At 35.8% G+C, this 17,978-nt stretch overlaps 1 protein-coding gene across 1 annotated transcript in view; it reads right to left on the bottom strand.

Annotated features, from left to right (window-relative positions):
• Positions 1-17,978, bottom strand: part of cntn3a.2 (contactin 3a, tandem duplicate 2) — a 72,363-nt gene that overhangs the window by 16,994 nt on the left and 37,391 nt on the right. The window contains exons 9-16 of the mRNA XM_052595100.1: positions 15,372-15,508; positions 15,066-15,195; positions 12,322-12,472; positions 9,861-9,988; positions 6,855-7,024; positions 3,589-3,706; positions 1,809-1,967; positions 1,299-1,448 (exon numbers count right to left, since the gene is read on the bottom strand). Of these exons, the coding sequence (XP_052451060.1) occupies positions 1,299-1,448; positions 1,809-1,967; positions 3,589-3,706; positions 6,855-7,024; positions 9,861-9,988; positions 12,322-12,472; positions 15,066-15,195; positions 15,372-15,508 (1,143 nt within the window). The remainder of the gene's footprint in view (positions 1-1,298; positions 1,449-1,808; positions 1,968-3,588; positions 3,707-6,854; positions 7,025-9,860; positions 9,989-12,321; positions 12,473-15,065; positions 15,196-15,371; positions 15,509-17,978) is intronic.

Below are 17,978 nucleotides of genomic sequence, written 5' to 3'. Positions count from 1 at the left end.
TTTTCTTTAAAAAAATAACAGTGGCCTGTGAATGTTAATGCTTAGTCTAAACAACAAAGTATTTTATCATAAGTGTTCATGCTGTGATGTTGTGGAGTTTAGGAAATGTTACAGAATTATTTCATGTAAATTTCTTAGAATGTACGGAAAATCTAAATAGATTACCTTTATGCAGGCTTTTGCGGGTGGGAGTGGGAAAAAACATAAATGTTGTGGGCGGGAGCGGGACCAGATAGCGAAAAGCTGAATATGCACTGCACCTGCTGCCTACTTATACTCACACTGTGATCAGTGGCAGCTGGATGCAATAAGCTCATACCAATGTGCATTGACTCATTTAGTTTACACTCAAAGTGGATTGGTCTCTCTAAGCGAGATCCCAATTCGTCGGTCATCTGACGATACGTCGAGAGTGACCGACTGAAAGGAAACTCGTCTCATATTAGATTTATTAAAAAATACATTAAATATTTAAAACATCACTAACAGGTAAAGTAACATTTAATGAGTATATAGTCTAATATTTCATGAAATGCTCCTCTCTGCACTTAACTTCTCTAGCGAACTAATGAGCTGTGGACAATGATGACTTGCCTGAGGTAAATGAAATGCTACAAGACATAGTAGTAAAGAGAAGGAGATGATCACCCTCACTGCTGTTTGAGTCACTTAAACAGCGATCTGTCATGCCACATCAAATACTGTCAAAAAGACATTTACAGTTTAAATTTCCCCAAAAAAGTAACATTATTTGAAATATGAGAGACATCAAATATGAAAATATTAAAACCACTCGTGCAGTGGTTAAAACAATGCTGTATTTGTTTAGAACACGTGTACCAAACCAAAAGACCCATACCAACATTTTTTTGTACTAAGGCGTTTAACATTACACCAATATTATCTTGTGATAATATTTTACTATATTAAAATTTTTATTGTATTTTCGATCGAATATGCATGTAATGCCTTGGTGAGCATTGGAGAATTCTTTCAAAAACATAAAAAAAACTGAATGACCGCAAACTTTTGATTTGATGGCAGTGTAAAAATAAAGTTTGTATTTGAAATCATTGTTTTACAGGCATTTGTTAAATGTTGGTATGTTTAATTTAATAAATAAAATGTTTGAATGTTTGCTGTAATGTTGTTCTCTCTCAAGTAAAATGTAAATTTCATAGATTAAAATATGATCAAATTAAAATCAACGACTATTACATGGAAAAAAGACAATTTAAGTAAGAAATTCTCTGATTTGACTTTCAGTTGTGTACAAAAGAACACTGTTGGTGACTCACCTGCATCTTCAGTTCTTGTTTTAAGAGAAGCGGGACTTGGTTCTCCCACGCCGACGCTGTTTCTGGCCAGCACTCTGAACTCAAACTCCACCCATGCGTTCAGATCCACCACCGTTGCCGTCAAGGTGTTCCCATCAATCACCTCTGGGACTGAGAGCAAACAGAAAAGCCAAGGTTTAGATGAAAATACCTGGATTACATGGAGGCGCCATAAGTCAACAACAGGAGCCCAATTTTGAGCCGATGTTTACAGTAAGCCAGAAAAAAACACAAAACATAAAAAAAATGGTTCTATTCCACATCTCTGTTGTTCAACTGAATTCGTATTCGAGCGGCAGGGGCAAGAGACCAGATTAAGTCGTTTTGCGTTAGTACTTAGAGGCTCTTATATGTACTCAAAGCGAACATAAGCTTCTTTCTTAAAAGCACATGAGACGTGCTATGGTAATTTCAGTCTCTCGCTGAATTGATGCTCCGCTTGACTAGCTTTAGCTAATCCTGTATTGTTACCCGTGTTCACCGCTTGCCAGCCCACTGTGAATGCTGTCTTGGCCTGGATGATATAGCTTGTGATGGGGCTGCCATTATCCTGGCCAGGTCTCCAAGAAAGCTGAGCTGTGCTGTCTGTGATCTCCTCCACTGTTACACCATCTGGAGCTCCTGGGGGACCTGATTCAATCAGACAATCAGCAGTGAATTAGCAATTAGAAATGAAGTTACCTTCACTGACATCTAACCTTGCTCACCCCCTGCCAGGAAGTTCTCCGCTTATCGCCCCACTAAGCTGTGATATAAGACCAATGTCTAAAAGGTGTTATTACATTTGAAGCTGTTGCTTTTGTGGAAACACTAGATCTCTTTGAGAATCATAGGAAAGGTTTTCAGAAGCTTGAGCTGTTGCCTTAACAGCTACAGCATGTCTCCTTTGAAAAGCTGCAAGCAGGCCTCGCTCTGCACATCTTTAATTGGCTCCTCCAATTATAAATGTGGAGAGGGTTGTGTTCCGTTGTCAAAAATCACACTCCTTTGGGGGAAATATAAAGAAATGGAGCATGATGTTTAGTGGTTTTGTCAACACAGGTCATTGTGTCACTCGTAGCATCAATAATAAGATCAGACTGCGTTGAGCTTTGAGATTGCATTAATTTATAAGACTTTTCTAGATGTAGAAGTCATACATTTATAATTTGATTCCCCATCTATATAGCACACGCAGCTGTGACTTCAAAACCTGGAAGACTAATTCGTCATGCGTTCGCTCAAGGTTTTCCTATGGGTTTTTATATTCATATGTAAAATAAGGTCTGTGGTAAATGTAACTTGTCAATACTTGTTTTGTTGTACAACATGAAGTGCTGTAAATTTAGCAAACGCTTTTATCCAAAGCAACTTACTGTACAGTGCATTCAGCCTATAGAATTTTTTATTTTGATTTTACCAGTATGTGTGTTCCCTGGAAATTGAACCCACAACCTTTTGCACTGCTAACACAATGCTCTACCACTAAGTCTTAGGAGAACACTATTACATTATTAAAAACACACGTTTTTAAAAATAAACACACTGTAGCAGCTTCAATATTCACATTCATTTTTTTGCAATGTAGATCAAAATGTCCAAGTATCATCAATTTTTGTTTACCTCACCACACACCTTGTTTTACTCATAACTTTAAAAAACCCATTTTAAAAACCCATAGGACAATCTTAGTCTTTCGGTTTATCCAGGTTCATGGCTGTAGCAGTCAATTCAGTTTTTTTTTCAAGACAATTGGAGTTAGTTGAATGACCAAATATCTTTAGTTGTTTTAACTGATTCTGCAGTTTTTAAAAAAAATCATCTTAAGTCAACTTGAAGCCCTCTTGGAAGTTTGCTGAGGCCATCTAGCGGACCCCGGCCCCTGTTTGAGAACCATCCAGATCCTTATAAAATGATTTTATTTGGTCACTCCAGCCAGTTTTAACATGCATTCTGTGCTTGCTGAGCGCTAATTTTATTCCCTGCCTCTATACTGTTATAAAGCATAATTAAAGGTTCTGGCAGTTGGCAGAAAGTTGGCATGTCAATCTAATTTCAATTGAAAGACATTGATCCCGCTAAATCTCATTTGTAACCTTTGATAAACAGCTTTGATATGTTCCTCTAATTACCTCTAATGGAACATGTAATAACAGATCAATTCAACAGACGGATACATTTCCTAGGCAAAGCAAGCAAAGCATTTGAGTGTCCTTCTATCAAGTTTTCCTTTCAAATCCAATCCCTGCATGCCTGGCCGTTGCCCTCTTACCTTTCACGATTAAAATAGCTGCCGCTGATAAACTCTCGACATCCGTGTCAACCACACAGACGTACTTTCCGGCGTGTTTCAGCTGTATATTCCGTATCATCAAATCCCCAGATGTACTCTAGAGATATAAACACACACATACGCATTACTATCCACTCTATCAAGCTGGGGTTTTAAAGCGACAGGAAGATGTGCGAGTTATTTGCTATGTTTGCCGGCAAGTGATTCAGTAAGTGTAGACACCCTGCTGGGTTTGGGAATGAAAATGTGGCCCAACTCCGCAGCTAATGGATGACTTTTGGCAAAGGCTGTTCGCTGCTGCGTTTGAAACGTCCGTCATGGATAAACATTTCCTCTGGCCAAGCCTTAGGCTCCTTCAGCACTGCACAGAATCCAGCTACCAAGCTTACTGGCTAATTGGCTAATTAGAGCTTAATCACATTTAAGAGGTAGTGTGATTGGATTCAGTGTGCCGAAACCCCGAGATACGAAACCATACAAGTGATGAATACTAAATCCACACGTGACAATTAACCGCCTTTGTTAATCTAATAAAGATGAAGAAAGTTGTTCATAAGAGTGGAGGTGAACTTTAAAAGCACTTTGTCAAGGGAATAGATGAAGTTCTGTGAAAACAGGTAAAGTAATAAAGATATTTCCAATTATATTCTGCATGATACATGTAGTTAACAAGTAAAACGAGCATGAGAATCCTCATCTAGAAAAAAGTTATAATCATAAAGAGGACCTTAATTATTGTACTTTGAATGTACTTTCTGACAAACTAATTTTTATTCTTAATATGAAAATTAGGACTGTCAACTGATTAGGGTTAGGGTTAGGGTTATGAATCATATTAATTGATTTGCTGATTAATTGCATGCATCAATATGTACTTAGAAAAGAATCCAAATTAATTTAAACACTGTAAGCACTGAATAGACAATTTTTAAAAGAACAGACAACTTTGAAAAACTCAAGACTCCAGCATTTTGTTTCACTCCATTGCTCTCCATTTAGATAATTGTTAACATAAGCATTTATGTATGCATTAAATGAACATTATACAATGAAAGCCCTAATAAGAAAATATATTTGCCTGACTTCCACTATTCTTCTAAAGTTTGAGGTCTGTATGATTTTATTCATTTTTTTAGAATAAAGGAATACTTTCTCTTAGTAAGGATACATTCAATTGATCAACAGAAACAATTAAGACATTTACATGGTTACAAAAAATGTATATTTCAAATAAATGGGGTTCTATGAAACTTTCTTTTCCTATAAAAATAAAATAAATGCATCACGATTTCCATAAAAAATTGTTTTTAACAGAAAATGTTTCTTGAGCAGCGAATCAGTATATTAGAGTGATTTCTGAAAGATCATATGACAATGAAGACTAGAGTAATGATGCTGAAAATTCAGCTTTACATCACATTTTAAAATATATTAACATAGAAAACAGCTATTTTAAATTATAATAAAATTACATCATTTAACTGTATTTTTTATTAAATAAATGCAGCCTTGATAAATGCAGCATATGGTATAGCATATAGTGTATTAAATTAGGTGATCAAATAAAGTTAATGAAAAAGAATTACATGTGATATTTCAGCATTACTTTTGTGGGTGATTTTATTATGTTACCTGATTTGCATAAATCTCTTAAGTCGCTAAAACCATGCAGACAGCAGATGCAAATAAATAGCACAATCAGTGGGCGCATTTAGTTCTTACTTTATTCACCCATCTGTCAAAAATCTTCAGTTTACTAAAATGGATCCTTTATTGCCCTCGTTTATAGACACTGATTCGCCTGGATGTTGATATTGTCTGTGTAGCATCTGAAGTCTTTGGCACGGACAACTTCACTAATTTAATAAAAAGCGCTTAGATTTCAGAAATCAATTAAATTACATGAGATAAGATGTATATTCTTATCTGAGGGGGAGATTGTGGTTGGCAGAAAAGAGGTAACTCTGCGATTTCAGCAGTAAGGACATTAGGCTACAAATTTTGTTTCATTATGGAAATGAATTCATCCTAGCTGTGAACTTCATGCTGATAATCCTACAAGACGGGTGGCATCGGAGAATTCATAAGAACTGGAATATAATTACTGATAAGAATCGCTGGCTTAAATGAAGATGAGAGCGCTTCTTACAGTATGTGTGTGTCCCAAATGTTAAAAACCTTCACATTTTCTGTTCACATTTATGATGGAATTACCATAATTAAATAAAAGTCAAAAGATATTTTATTTTACTGTTGCGGTTCACAAAAACCTCATTTAATTCTCTAAAATATGCAACCTGTTTTGAAAAAGTAGTCATCTTTTTGATGGCTTTGGAGTGGTGATTAATGAATCTGTTTAAGGATTGCTCAGTTGAGTCATGCACATCCAATATTGACCAGTCAGTCCTCATTACGGCATTCTCTCAGTCTTTAAAGTCATTACTATTTCTAGAACGGCGTCATTACATCCCAGAGAAAAGCAATCGGAGATGAGATCTGACCATTCTAAGGCCATATGAGGACATTACACTTGAGATCATTGAAGGCAAAACTTTGATGGATTGATTTCTATTCTGTGAAGAGGAGGGAAAGAGCTCAAAGTGAACGTAGTAGGCTGCTAAGCAGTGGAAGGAACGGCTAAAAACCTCAAAAAGTGAGTGATGAATTGATCCCTGCCAAGTTTTCCACATTTTAACAGTAGGTCTTGCTCAGAGTATAATAGCATTATACAGAAAACTACTGGATCTACTCTTTCAGAAGGTGACATTTGTTGAGTATAATAAATGCATTCATTGTAAGAGCTGTCCGGCACCAAGACATTAAAGCTACACTCAGTATTTTTCCAAATTAGAAAGGTTTTACACAGAGAAATGAATAGTACTTTTCATAAATTTGTTTCAGATCATTTGCATTCACATACAGTATGATGCAGACTCCAGTCATATGATCAGCCAAACAGATTTTCAAAAATTGCTTATAGACTTTTTCCAAATATTGGATACAATTTTTAATCTACTTGTTTTCCTTCAATTAGCACATTTTTTGTATTTCATTTGAAACCGACTGATTGGACGCCTCATTGATTTGAGGTTATTTTTCATTGAACATTGGCAAAAAAAAATCTGCACAAGCACAGACCAATTAGGGCTACGATCAATCAGTTCCAAAAAGAAAAGACAAAAAAGTGCTAACCGAGTATAGAACAGAATATCGACAGAAAAATTGTCCAATAAAATATGACTTACCCCACCCACATGCTCATAATGTTGGTCTAGTTTATTGAGGAGCTGCCCATTGAAGGCCCAGGAGAATGAAACATCCAAAGCGGGGTCACAGGAGATCTGGCAGGGCAGTACGATGCTCTCCCCAACAATGATCTCCATGTCCACTGGACCCTGGGTGATTTGTGTGGGATCTGCTCCAAATCACACGCAAGCTTGATTCATTTAAATGTATAATAAATGCAAATATATACACATACAGTATATATCAATTCTAAACCACAGAATTAAAAGAGCCATATTTTCAAACCAGATCTCATAAGAAACATGTGACATTTGTGCAAAACCTGAAATCAATGCTCCAGGTACAAAAGCCAGACCAACCTACTGTAAGATTTAGAGCAAACCTAAAATATTAGAAAATCGGAAGCAGACAAAGGTGGGAGAATGTGTCCTTATCAATGAAAAAACTGCTAATCCCATGATGAAGCACTGCAATGTATTTTTACGGGCTGCTACAAAGGCATATTAACAACCTTGGGGCTCACAGTAGGTCTGTCTTGAAAGGTTTATACAATATCACTAAAAACCAATTTCTCTGAGGAGGAAATGAAAGGGATTTTTACTTCTATCCACTAGGTAGGACACTGCAGCTTTATCTACTGTACAGGGAAAAAGGCTTAGTAGTCTCTTGCTCATTCCCTCTGTTTTTGATGTAGATTGATTTAATACCACAGGAGTGAAACACACACACACACACACACACACACACAGTACAAAAAAACAAACAGGGTCAATTGGATTGGAATATTTTTTAATGATTAGTTACAATAACCCTAACTGAATTTTTTTTTCTTTATAGTCTAATGAACTTTAAGAATTTCAAATGATCGAGGAAAATTCCATCACTATACAACTGATATGACCCCTTTAATCACGTGAATGTTTTTACAAGTGCCCGGTTGCTTAATGCGAAATGTCAGATCCATATTCAAATCTGCTGGCGTGGAATCTGCTGTAAAAGACTGTGATGTAGTAATCTCAGCAAAACCCAGAGTGCAAATGCAGCATTCTATATTTTTCTCTCTAAATTGTGCACGCTCAACCTATAACCTACACCCGCACACACACCATTAGTGTAATCCAGGGTAATTGCAATGCCATAAGCGGAGCGTTAAAATGGGTAATTACAACAACACACAAAAAGCCACTGTACCCTATCCCTGTTGAGTTGAGCTGAGAGAAAAAAAAAAAACCCTGCCAGTTGGAGAGCTGAACCGCTCAACCCATTGCATTACACTAGAGGAGCATGTAAGCCCCAGAAAGCAATCAAACAACTTTCCTTTCAGAATGCATTATAAAAACAATGAACTACATGAAACACAAATCCTCTAATTGGCAGAACACCTTTGTATATATTCCTCTGGTTGTATCTATTTGTTGCTTTTGCTGCTTTTGTTCCTCTATTGTAAGTCATTTTGGATAAATGCGGCTTCTAAATGCATAAATGTAAATGTTGTTCTGGGGTAACTGGCAGGTCAGGATAGCATATTAAACTAAAAAATAAAAGAGAAGTAAAATTCATTCTCATTTATTTAACCTTGTTTTTACTCAAACTTATGTGTCTTTCTTTATTCTCTGAAACACAAATATGACATTTGAAGAACATTTCAGCTGTTTTTTATGCAATAGAAATTAATGGGATCCAACAGTTTCAAGCTCCAAAAAGGACATAAAAGGTAGCGTAAAAGTAATCCATACAACACCAGTGGTTTAATGTTTAAAGTTTTCTCAAGTGATCAAATAAATTAAAGATCAATTCATGTATACAGAATCCAAATCAAATATGGCATCACAGAGTTATTTTAGTATCACTGAGATTACATAGCTTTTATAAATTATATTTTATTTTGGGACATTTTTTTTTTTTTTTTTTTTTTAGTTTGTTTAAAGGGGACCTAACACACACAAATGAATCTCAAATGAATCTTGAGTACCTATAGAGTAGTATTGCATCCTTCATATCACCAAAAGGTTTTTAGATTAACCATATTTATAAGGGAAAGATACAGCTTTACGAAAACAGCCGAGCTCCTGGAGGCGTGCCGTGGGCGGAGCTAAAGAGTGACGAGCACTTGAGTGCCGACTGCCAACAAAACACAGCTTTTGATGCCAGTGCTGCCGAATGAAGCACATTGATGGGTGCACTCTTGCTCTCGCTCCGGTCGATGTGTGCGCATTTTAACTCTTTTACAGTGTAAACAATTTTGAATGCATGAAACAGCATTGTGCACCCCCCTCCCAATAGTTTTATTGTGTGTTTTTTATTATTATTTGTCATTATTTTTGGATATTGGTTTTTTTATGTCTATATAGTTTTTATTATTATCATTTTTTTAGCTTTACTTATTAAAAGTAAATTAAAATGAGAAGTGTTGTTTTAGAAACAAGCTGAAGTTTATGTTTAATTTATTTCAAGTTACTTTTCTTAATGGTTTTACTTTTAGTTAACTATATTAACTCGGCGTCACATTAATAACATGAAATCTCATTGGTTTTTAAATGTGACGTGACTGAAAATAACGATGTCATAACACAAAGAAGGTTTGATGTTATTCACACCTGTCCATATTTAATTTGGATTTTCTTTGGCTGTATCATAAACACTACCTTATGTCCTTTTTGGAGCTTGAAACTGATGGACCCCAATGACTTCCATCATATGGATGAAAACAGTGGAGACATTCTTCAAAATATCTTTTTTTGTCTTCCAAAGAAGAATGAATCATTTGAAACAACATGATGTAGAGTAAATGACAGGATTTTCATTTTTGGATTAAGAAGAAACTGTCATGATTTTGATGAATTGTGCAGCTGTATCAAGCACACAATTGCATGTGATGCCTCCAGAGAAAAATCACCACTTCCCACACCACATTCCCACAGATGAATGACAGTCTGAAATAACTTTTATCTGCAGCAAAAGCAAAGAGGAAGCCCAGAACGTAATACTGTTACAGTAATCCATACCTGTGACCAGCAGTCTTCCTGTAGTGCTGGCCGCACCAAACTGGTTTCTAGCCAAGCATGCGTAGTTTCCCCCGTCCATCTTGGTCACATTTGTAATTCTAAGTGTTCCATCAGGGGGTAAAGTTATCCTAAAGGAGAGAAGCACAATCCTCTCAAATCAAATTTAAACTTGGTTAACTCACAATGGAGCTAGATTCCGAGTACAAATGTGTTTTATCTTTCGGGAACAGAAGAAATGTAGTAAGAAGAACATAATGTGTTTCTATACAATGGCACATCAATCTCTGTTCACTGGACAGTCTCCATGGCTCGATGCATGCAGCTGTCCGAAAGCCAATGAAGCTGAAGAGTGTGCATTCACATGAAACAGTCTTTCAAACGTAAAGCCAACGAGATATAACAGCGGGCTGCATCGCTCAATCTACCGCCCCATCATGTGAATTAGACTACCTTCCAACTCCTTCTCTTAAACATGCTCTGAAGAAATACAAACCTTATTTCCTCATGCACATGTGAAGTGCCTATAATTTGAAGTGCTTTTCATTTCATTTACAGTAATTGTTATTTACCTAGAACTGCAATCTATGACTCTTTAACCCTTTATAACTGTCTAACAGCCTTCTTACACTGTTGCTTTACACATTTGCATGACCGAATTAAAAGAAAAAGAATGGCTAGTAAGCTAATCAATATATTTTAATAGAAAGGGTTGTGACTTATTTTATACATTTAAATTTAGGTTATAATTTGAAAAAGTTTAAGGTTGGTATGAGTTTAAAAATGTTTTAAGTGTCTAATGCTAAAGGCTGCATTTATTTGATCAAAAAATATACATATATTTTTAAATATTACAGTTTAAAAAGCTTTTTTTTGTTTTTTATCTTAATTTATTCATATGAATTTTCAGCATCATTACTTTCCCATCTTCAGTGTCACATGATTCTTCCGAAATCATTTTAATAGGATGATCTGCTGCTCAAGAAACATTTCTTATTAGTATCAATGGTTGTACTGCTTTATATTTTTGTGGAAACTGTCTTTAAAAAAAAAAAAAATTCTAAAGTTCAAAAGAGCAGCATTTATTTGAAATAGAATCTTTTATGTGACAATGTATAAGACTATCACTTTTCTTTTTTTTTCTTTTTTTGTGTCCATGCTCAGGAAAATGATCACCTGAGTATAAGTAGCATCAGTCCAAAAATACGTCATGACGAGGAAAAAAACATATATAAGTCGCACTGGACTATAAAGTCGCATTTATTTAAAACCAAGAACCAAGAACCAAGAGAAAATATTACCATCTACAGCCACGAGAGGGCGCTCTATGTTTTCAGTGTAGGGTACAGGAGCACTGAGCAGCATAGAGCGCCCTCTTGCGGCTGGAGACAGTAATGTTTTCTATTGGTTAATTTCTCTCGGTTCATGTCAAATTAATTTTGATAAATAAGTCGCACTTGACTATAAGTCGCAGGACCAGCCAAACTATGAAAACAAGTGCGACTTATAGTGCGGAAAATACGGTAATTATATATAATTACAGAAACCAACATTTCAAACAGATTCTATATTATTATTATTCTATATTATTATTATTATTATTGACATCTAAAGGAATTAGCGTTATATAAACGCAAAAACTGCTTAGTAACGGTAATCTATACTAAGGCAGTGATATTTTGATAAAATATTATTTTTATCTAATTTTCTAGCAATTTTCTAGTGCTAAAAGCATCCCCGTAAATGGTAAATTTCTTGTAATAAATACTAAATTATTCTCAAGCCTTGCTCAGTTTAAAAATGTAGTGGCACTATTAGTAATGGCATATAAATGTATAGCAGTTTTTGATTCATGGAAAAAATAAATAAAAATTCCTCCAGCCATGGTTATATATCAAGAGCTATTCATAATATATCATCATCCAGAGTACCAGACAGCCACTGCTGGTAACCCAGTACTGGAATGTTAATGTTGTAATGCACAATTCCCCGGCAATGCGCTTACAGTTAAATTGGACTTGGGACGTCTCACCGAATGCTCTCAAAACAAACAACTGTGGCTTAATGCAAATCTATTGTTTTCCCACAGTAGTTCTGCACCCTTGACAGGATTCTCCCCATACTATTTAATCCAACTTCATTATAAAAAAAGAGCCAAGCTTGCGCTCCGCCGTGCTTCCTCAAGTAGCCTCCTACCAGGAATCATTTCATACTTGACAGACTCAACCCAAAATGCCGTGCGACCTCCTGCCGGCCCGGCCTAATGGCCTGCTTTATAATTCATGAGTGTTATGGTCAGTGAGCTACCACAATTGGCAATGCGGCTTCCTTTTGATAATGGTTCAGTTGCAGGCTGTGCACAGATATTGTGAACATAGCAGGGCTGTTGGGGTGAAGCCTTGAATGATTAGATGGTCAAAAAGAAGGAATAAGAGGAATTAAGGAAATTGTACAGTATCTGTACCTCTCTGAGCTCTGCACTGGTTCGTTGCCTTTCCTCCACATGCTGATGGCTGTGGGAAATGCCTGTGGTCTGCACTCCATGGTGACTGTGCTGCCCGTCTTGGCTTTAAGCAGAGCTCTCAGAGGGCTTCTGGAAAAGTCTGGAGGCGAGGCTGTGGAAAAACACAGGGGCAAGAGAGTCAAACTGCCGCCTCAGGCATGGATGCCCTTCGCACATTACTGTAAACAGACAGCAGGGCCGGAAGCCCATTCTCTTTGTGTTTGTGTGCACTGCTGATGTAGGACCACTTTAGCATTTTCTCTTACACTTTGATGCAAATTCAGGAGGGACTTCACTTGTACGGAATTATGCAAATCAGGTAAGAAAATTAGCGATGAATGCAGTTTGCACGGAGCAGCACCTCATCGTGTGGGTGGTTCTGAGAACTGGGTTGTGCAAGATACAGATGACTACTGTAATCTGACCAGTCTTTGAGACCATCCGAGAAAAAACAAAAAAACATACTTTTGGGATACATTTTAACAGATGATTTGACTTTTGAAAAATGTAAAAAAAAAAAAAAAAAAAAAAAGATATATATATATATATATCTTAATTACAGCTAGTTTCCAAGGCAATATTTATAATAATCATTTAGCTTAACTTATATATAAAATATAACTAAAATAATTAACTGAAACTTTAAATGACAAAAAAAAACACATATACATAAAAACAACAACAAAAACACAACTAAAATTAACACAAGAACAGAATATACAAAAGTAAAAGCCAAGTGAAATTATTAACAAAAACTACTATAGTACCTCAATGATCCTGAAATAACACTGGTTTGTATGTATAAGTAACTTATTTTTTTCTGTCCTTCTATAAGAAGTTTATTTTTCTCTATAAAAAACAACAATGTAAGTCATTTTTGAGTATGCTACCCCTTTAAAAAGGTTTAGTATAAAACCCTAAACATGTTTAAGGATGACTGATATTACACAGTCAGATGACACCAGTGTTTATAGAAGTTGTCCAGCTTTTAAAAGTAGCCCTCATATGGAAGACATTTTCCGATAGTGATGATGCAATGCTAAAAGACCAGCACTAATTGGGTCTAATGTGTCTCCTCTGCCGAGAAGCAGCGTTTATCCAATGCTGCGAATGGGAAAGCTGCTTATGCACTGTCATTGCGAACATGCTGTGGCCTAAAGCATTGTTAAATAGCATCTCTATTACCTAATTAGCCCATGGAGGGTTGCTGGCTCCTACATAAACATCATTAGACAAGACCAGTGGAGGAATTGGCTGCAGTCAGAAAGCCGAGGTGTCCTTAATGACCTCTACCCACTTTCCACCATTTCTCCCTCTCTCCATCTCTGTATGAGCCGATGACAAAGATCTTTCTCTGCTCTTTGTCACTGTCTACTCGGAGGTTTTTTCACCAGTGAACCCCTCGGTTGTGGCTTTGTCATGTTGTCAACAGAGCGGCCACAGTTCCTCATCTCCCACCAGCCAATCAATAGTGGATTAACATTACTGAAAGTCCCAGTGCCACGCCACCCCACTCTAAATGTTGCAAAATCAATGTTCTTATGGGAAATGTTGAAAAGGGGGCAGCTCCTCTGTGTGTGAGGCCATTTCAAGAGTTTATTTGCCTGTGAAAAAAGTGGATGAGAGCTGTGTTCTGATATTCCTAATCAGACACAGCTGCAGTTTGAACCTTTTTGTTTTTTATTTGCAAACTGCACTAGTCACTTCTTTGTAGTGCCAACTGAACAAGTGACTCAGAGCTACATTTAAAAGTACTGTCTCAAAGTCTACTCACCGTCATTTTTATTTAAAAAGAAAAACTCAAGCACACTGTAAAAGTATGTAAAAATGGAAAAATGTGCTCTAGTCTTAGTTAACACCTAAATGCTATTATAAGAGTTCCCAAAGTTACTTGTTAAAAGCTTGCAAATGAAGTGTTGATTTGTTTACATTTATTTTCCTGCAAATTAAAAATGCAATAGTATGATAAACAACAGTAGTATGAAAAAAATAAATCAATATCACAATTTACTACTGGAGTTTCATAATGAAATATATATATATTAATATATTAATATTTCTCCAACTGATTAACCTACATTAAAATACATTAATATATATATATATATAATTTATTTATATATATTATTGATTTTAATTGAATTGCCTTTGTCATTACATTTAAAATACAACTATATTTTGTATGCTCTTCCAACACAACTATCATGAATACAGACACAAACAATAAATTTAATTATACCAATGCTTGTTCATAACAGTTTATAAATCTGGAGGCATGCTTTGATTGACCTGAAACATCTTCCTAATTTATGTTATCCTTATTATCATTATTATTAATATTAGATTTTGTTAATGAAAAATGTCAAATGCGTAATAAACATAATGATTTTACAGCCATTCAAACAGTCTCTTTAATTGTTAATACACCATTAAGATTTTTTTATTTATTTAAATTAAATGTATTGCAGGCAACTGAATGGCAGTCAAAACAACAAAATAAAACAGCTTCACATTTATGTTTACATACATTAGTGATTTTAGTATCTAGAAAGTTTAAAAATGTTATATTGCACATTCAAAACTGCAACCAAAAAGCAGTGTAATGAAATGTTGTAGAAATGTTTTGTGTTCGCTGGTCTTGTGCTGCAGAGTGAACAAAGGCACCCGATAACTGGAAATGAGAAGGGTACAGGAGGTTCTCTTACCTAACACCACCAATTCGGCACCAAAATAAATGATTCCGTGTTTGTTCTCAGCGACACACTGATACATGCCAGCATCGGAGAGGTTCACGGAGCTGATTGACAGGGCTCCGTTCTCTATCTGGATCCTGTCCTGTGAAACAGAGGAACAGCAATGAGCTGTGCATTCAACTCAAACAACAGCGCCAGAGTTTTAAGCATTATATAATCAATATATATTCAACAGAGCTCCCCTGCTGAGGTTTGACCCAAGTATCTTTGCACTGCCATCCCTGTCTTTTTATGACTACACCATTGCTTGAATGTTACCTCGGCTGCCAGTAGTTCTCCATTCTTCAGCCAGCTGTATGAAGGCTTGGGCTTCCCATTGGCCTTACACTCCCAGAACAATCTCTCTTCGACTGACAAAGCATTGTCTCGCATCGTCTGAACCCACTGAGGCTTTGCTGAAGGGACAAAAGTCAATCATTTTTATCAATTCATTCATTAGTCATTCTTTATGTATTATTTATATAAGTTTTTGATCTTTTTTATGGTCTTTGATCTCAGTTGTGACCATGTTGTCAACAGAATGGACACATTTTCTCATCTCAGTATTTTTCACATTTTATTCTCACCAAGGCTGCATTTGTCTGATCATAAATACAGTAAAAACAGTAAAATATTATAAAAAATGTAAATAACTATTTTCTGTTTCAATATATTTTTAAATGTAATTTATTTCTGTGATGTAAACACATGATCCTTCAGAAATCATCCTAATATGCTGATTTGCTGCTCAAGAAACATTTATGATTATTATTCATTTTGAAAACAGTTGGACTGTTTAATGTTTTGGTAGAAACTGACTGTTTCCAGGATTTTTTTTTTTTTTGATGAATTAAAAGAACATTAGAAATATACAATATTATAGCTTTATTAGAAATCATGTGTGATATTAATGCACTAGTCACTTTCATTGGTTTAATGTGTACTTGCTGAATATAGTAAAAATAAAATCTGTAGTGTGTAATCATCACATTCTTCACTGATAGGTTGACAAAAGGATATTTTTTAATTATACATGCTAGTTAATGTCTTAAGAAAACATTAGTTATGAAAAGGAAAACAACACTGTAATAACTATTATATTGTTATTTTAAAATGAAAATTCTTCTCTGCATTCCTCCTCTTTTCAAGCTTGCCTCCTTGTTGCCTAATAAACACAGCATTGTGTATTACGATTATTGTTGGCTCTTTGACAAACTGCTTTGTTCCTCTTTTGTAACTCGCTTCGGATAAAAGCCTCTGTTAAATGCATTAATAAATATAGTACCATGTCTTCCAATCTCAATGAAAACATAATTGTTAAGGCAAGCACTGTTAACATTGATTACTGCTTAGTTATTTACTGTATATACGTATTGTATTTCTAAATTAATTATTTTCTTATGATTAAAAACATACATTTTTGGGCCATATATGTATATATATATAGGGACTAGAGAATCAGAGAGAATTGTGCTAGTGCTCTGGTAACATGCTAGAAGTTACAAAAAACCTCCAACTGTACAATGATTTTAGGATTTGGCTTTGCTAAAACATGGCCACTCTTTTATTTGATTAATTGCAAGCACAAAATGTAAATAAGCACTTGATCTATCCGTCTTCCTGCCAATTGAAAAGGTGACAGGTTTCCATTCATGTCTCCTATCCGGTCTAGATTCATGATTGGACCGTCAAGCACGGTTCTATAATGTGGCACACTCCTCATGTTCAGCGTTGTTGATTTCTACCAATCACACAAGAACTGTGCAAGCATGCCTATAGATGAATCATCAATCACCAGTCCCGCTAATGGAGCTTGCAGGTTTTGAGGCAACTAAGCACTTAACTGTTCGATCGTATTCACAAACTGATTGACTCATCAAGAAAACTGATCAGCTCTGGTTTCCCAGGAATTAATTAAACCCAAACATCTAGGAAACACAAGCGCTGACCAACCTGACAGCTGCTATCACTTCTTTTTTTACATTCTGGCCTTTTCTTTCAAAGAGCTTGGCGTAGTGCATTATGCAAGGACGCTTGCACTCTAACAGCGCTGTGAAGAAAAGCTTTTTTATGTTTTTGTATCGTTTGTGGAGGCCGGGTCTTTTCAGAAGAAGGTTAGAGTTGCACCTGCCCCTCTAGCCTTCTCAATAAGTCATACACAAACCTTGGGAACGAACGAACGAACTTGCATTCACAATAACAGCATTTCATCTGGGAACTTAGAAGTGGTGGGTACACAAATGTGAGTGGAAGGAGCACCTTTGAAATCCCAGCTGCCTAATGCAATAGCACTGTGCTGATTTGGGCTACAGTTTTGCAAGTGGTTTTCTTATCTGTATTATATATCCATTTATTTGAATCAATAACAACTTATGTGAAAGAGATTGAGTAGCATTTCTGCTATCAATTAGCATTGAGAAACGTGCTATTTCCATGTTACTATTCAATAGTTTAAGCATGCTATGGCTGGTAATTCTACACAAAGTCAGTGATCTCCACATCATTAGGTTGAGGCCTTTTCTTCTTGTTATTGTGTAGATGGAAAATGACAGAGCCAAGGAGGTAATGATTCTCGAATGCTTGCTTCTAGTGCATAATAGTCCTTTGAGTCATGTCTCTTCTGCAAAAATGGGCTCACGAGTGGTTAAGTTCCAGGTAGACCTGCAATTTGTCCATATTTAAAACAATATCTCTTTGAGCCAGACTTTGGTGTCAGATTTGGAACAGAAGCTTTATCTTATAAAACTAAGGCAAAATAATGAATACATTGGATAGAGAAATGCCAAAGATAATAAGAGCTGACCTAATTGCAGCGTATGAATTGCTAATAATGAGCAGCAATGTTAACTAAAATACAATAATGAATAACACACCAGAGGTGAAATA

This window comes from Carassius gibelio, chromosome B23, assembly GCF_023724105.1.
Source record: "Carassius gibelio isolate Cgi1373 ecotype wild population from Czech Republic chromosome B23, carGib1.2-hapl.c, whole genome shotgun sequence".
Classification (NCBI taxonomy): domain Eukaryota; kingdom Metazoa; phylum Chordata; class Actinopteri; order Cypriniformes; family Cyprinidae; genus Carassius; species Carassius gibelio.
This window is presented reverse-complemented; position numbering and strand designations above follow the sequence as displayed.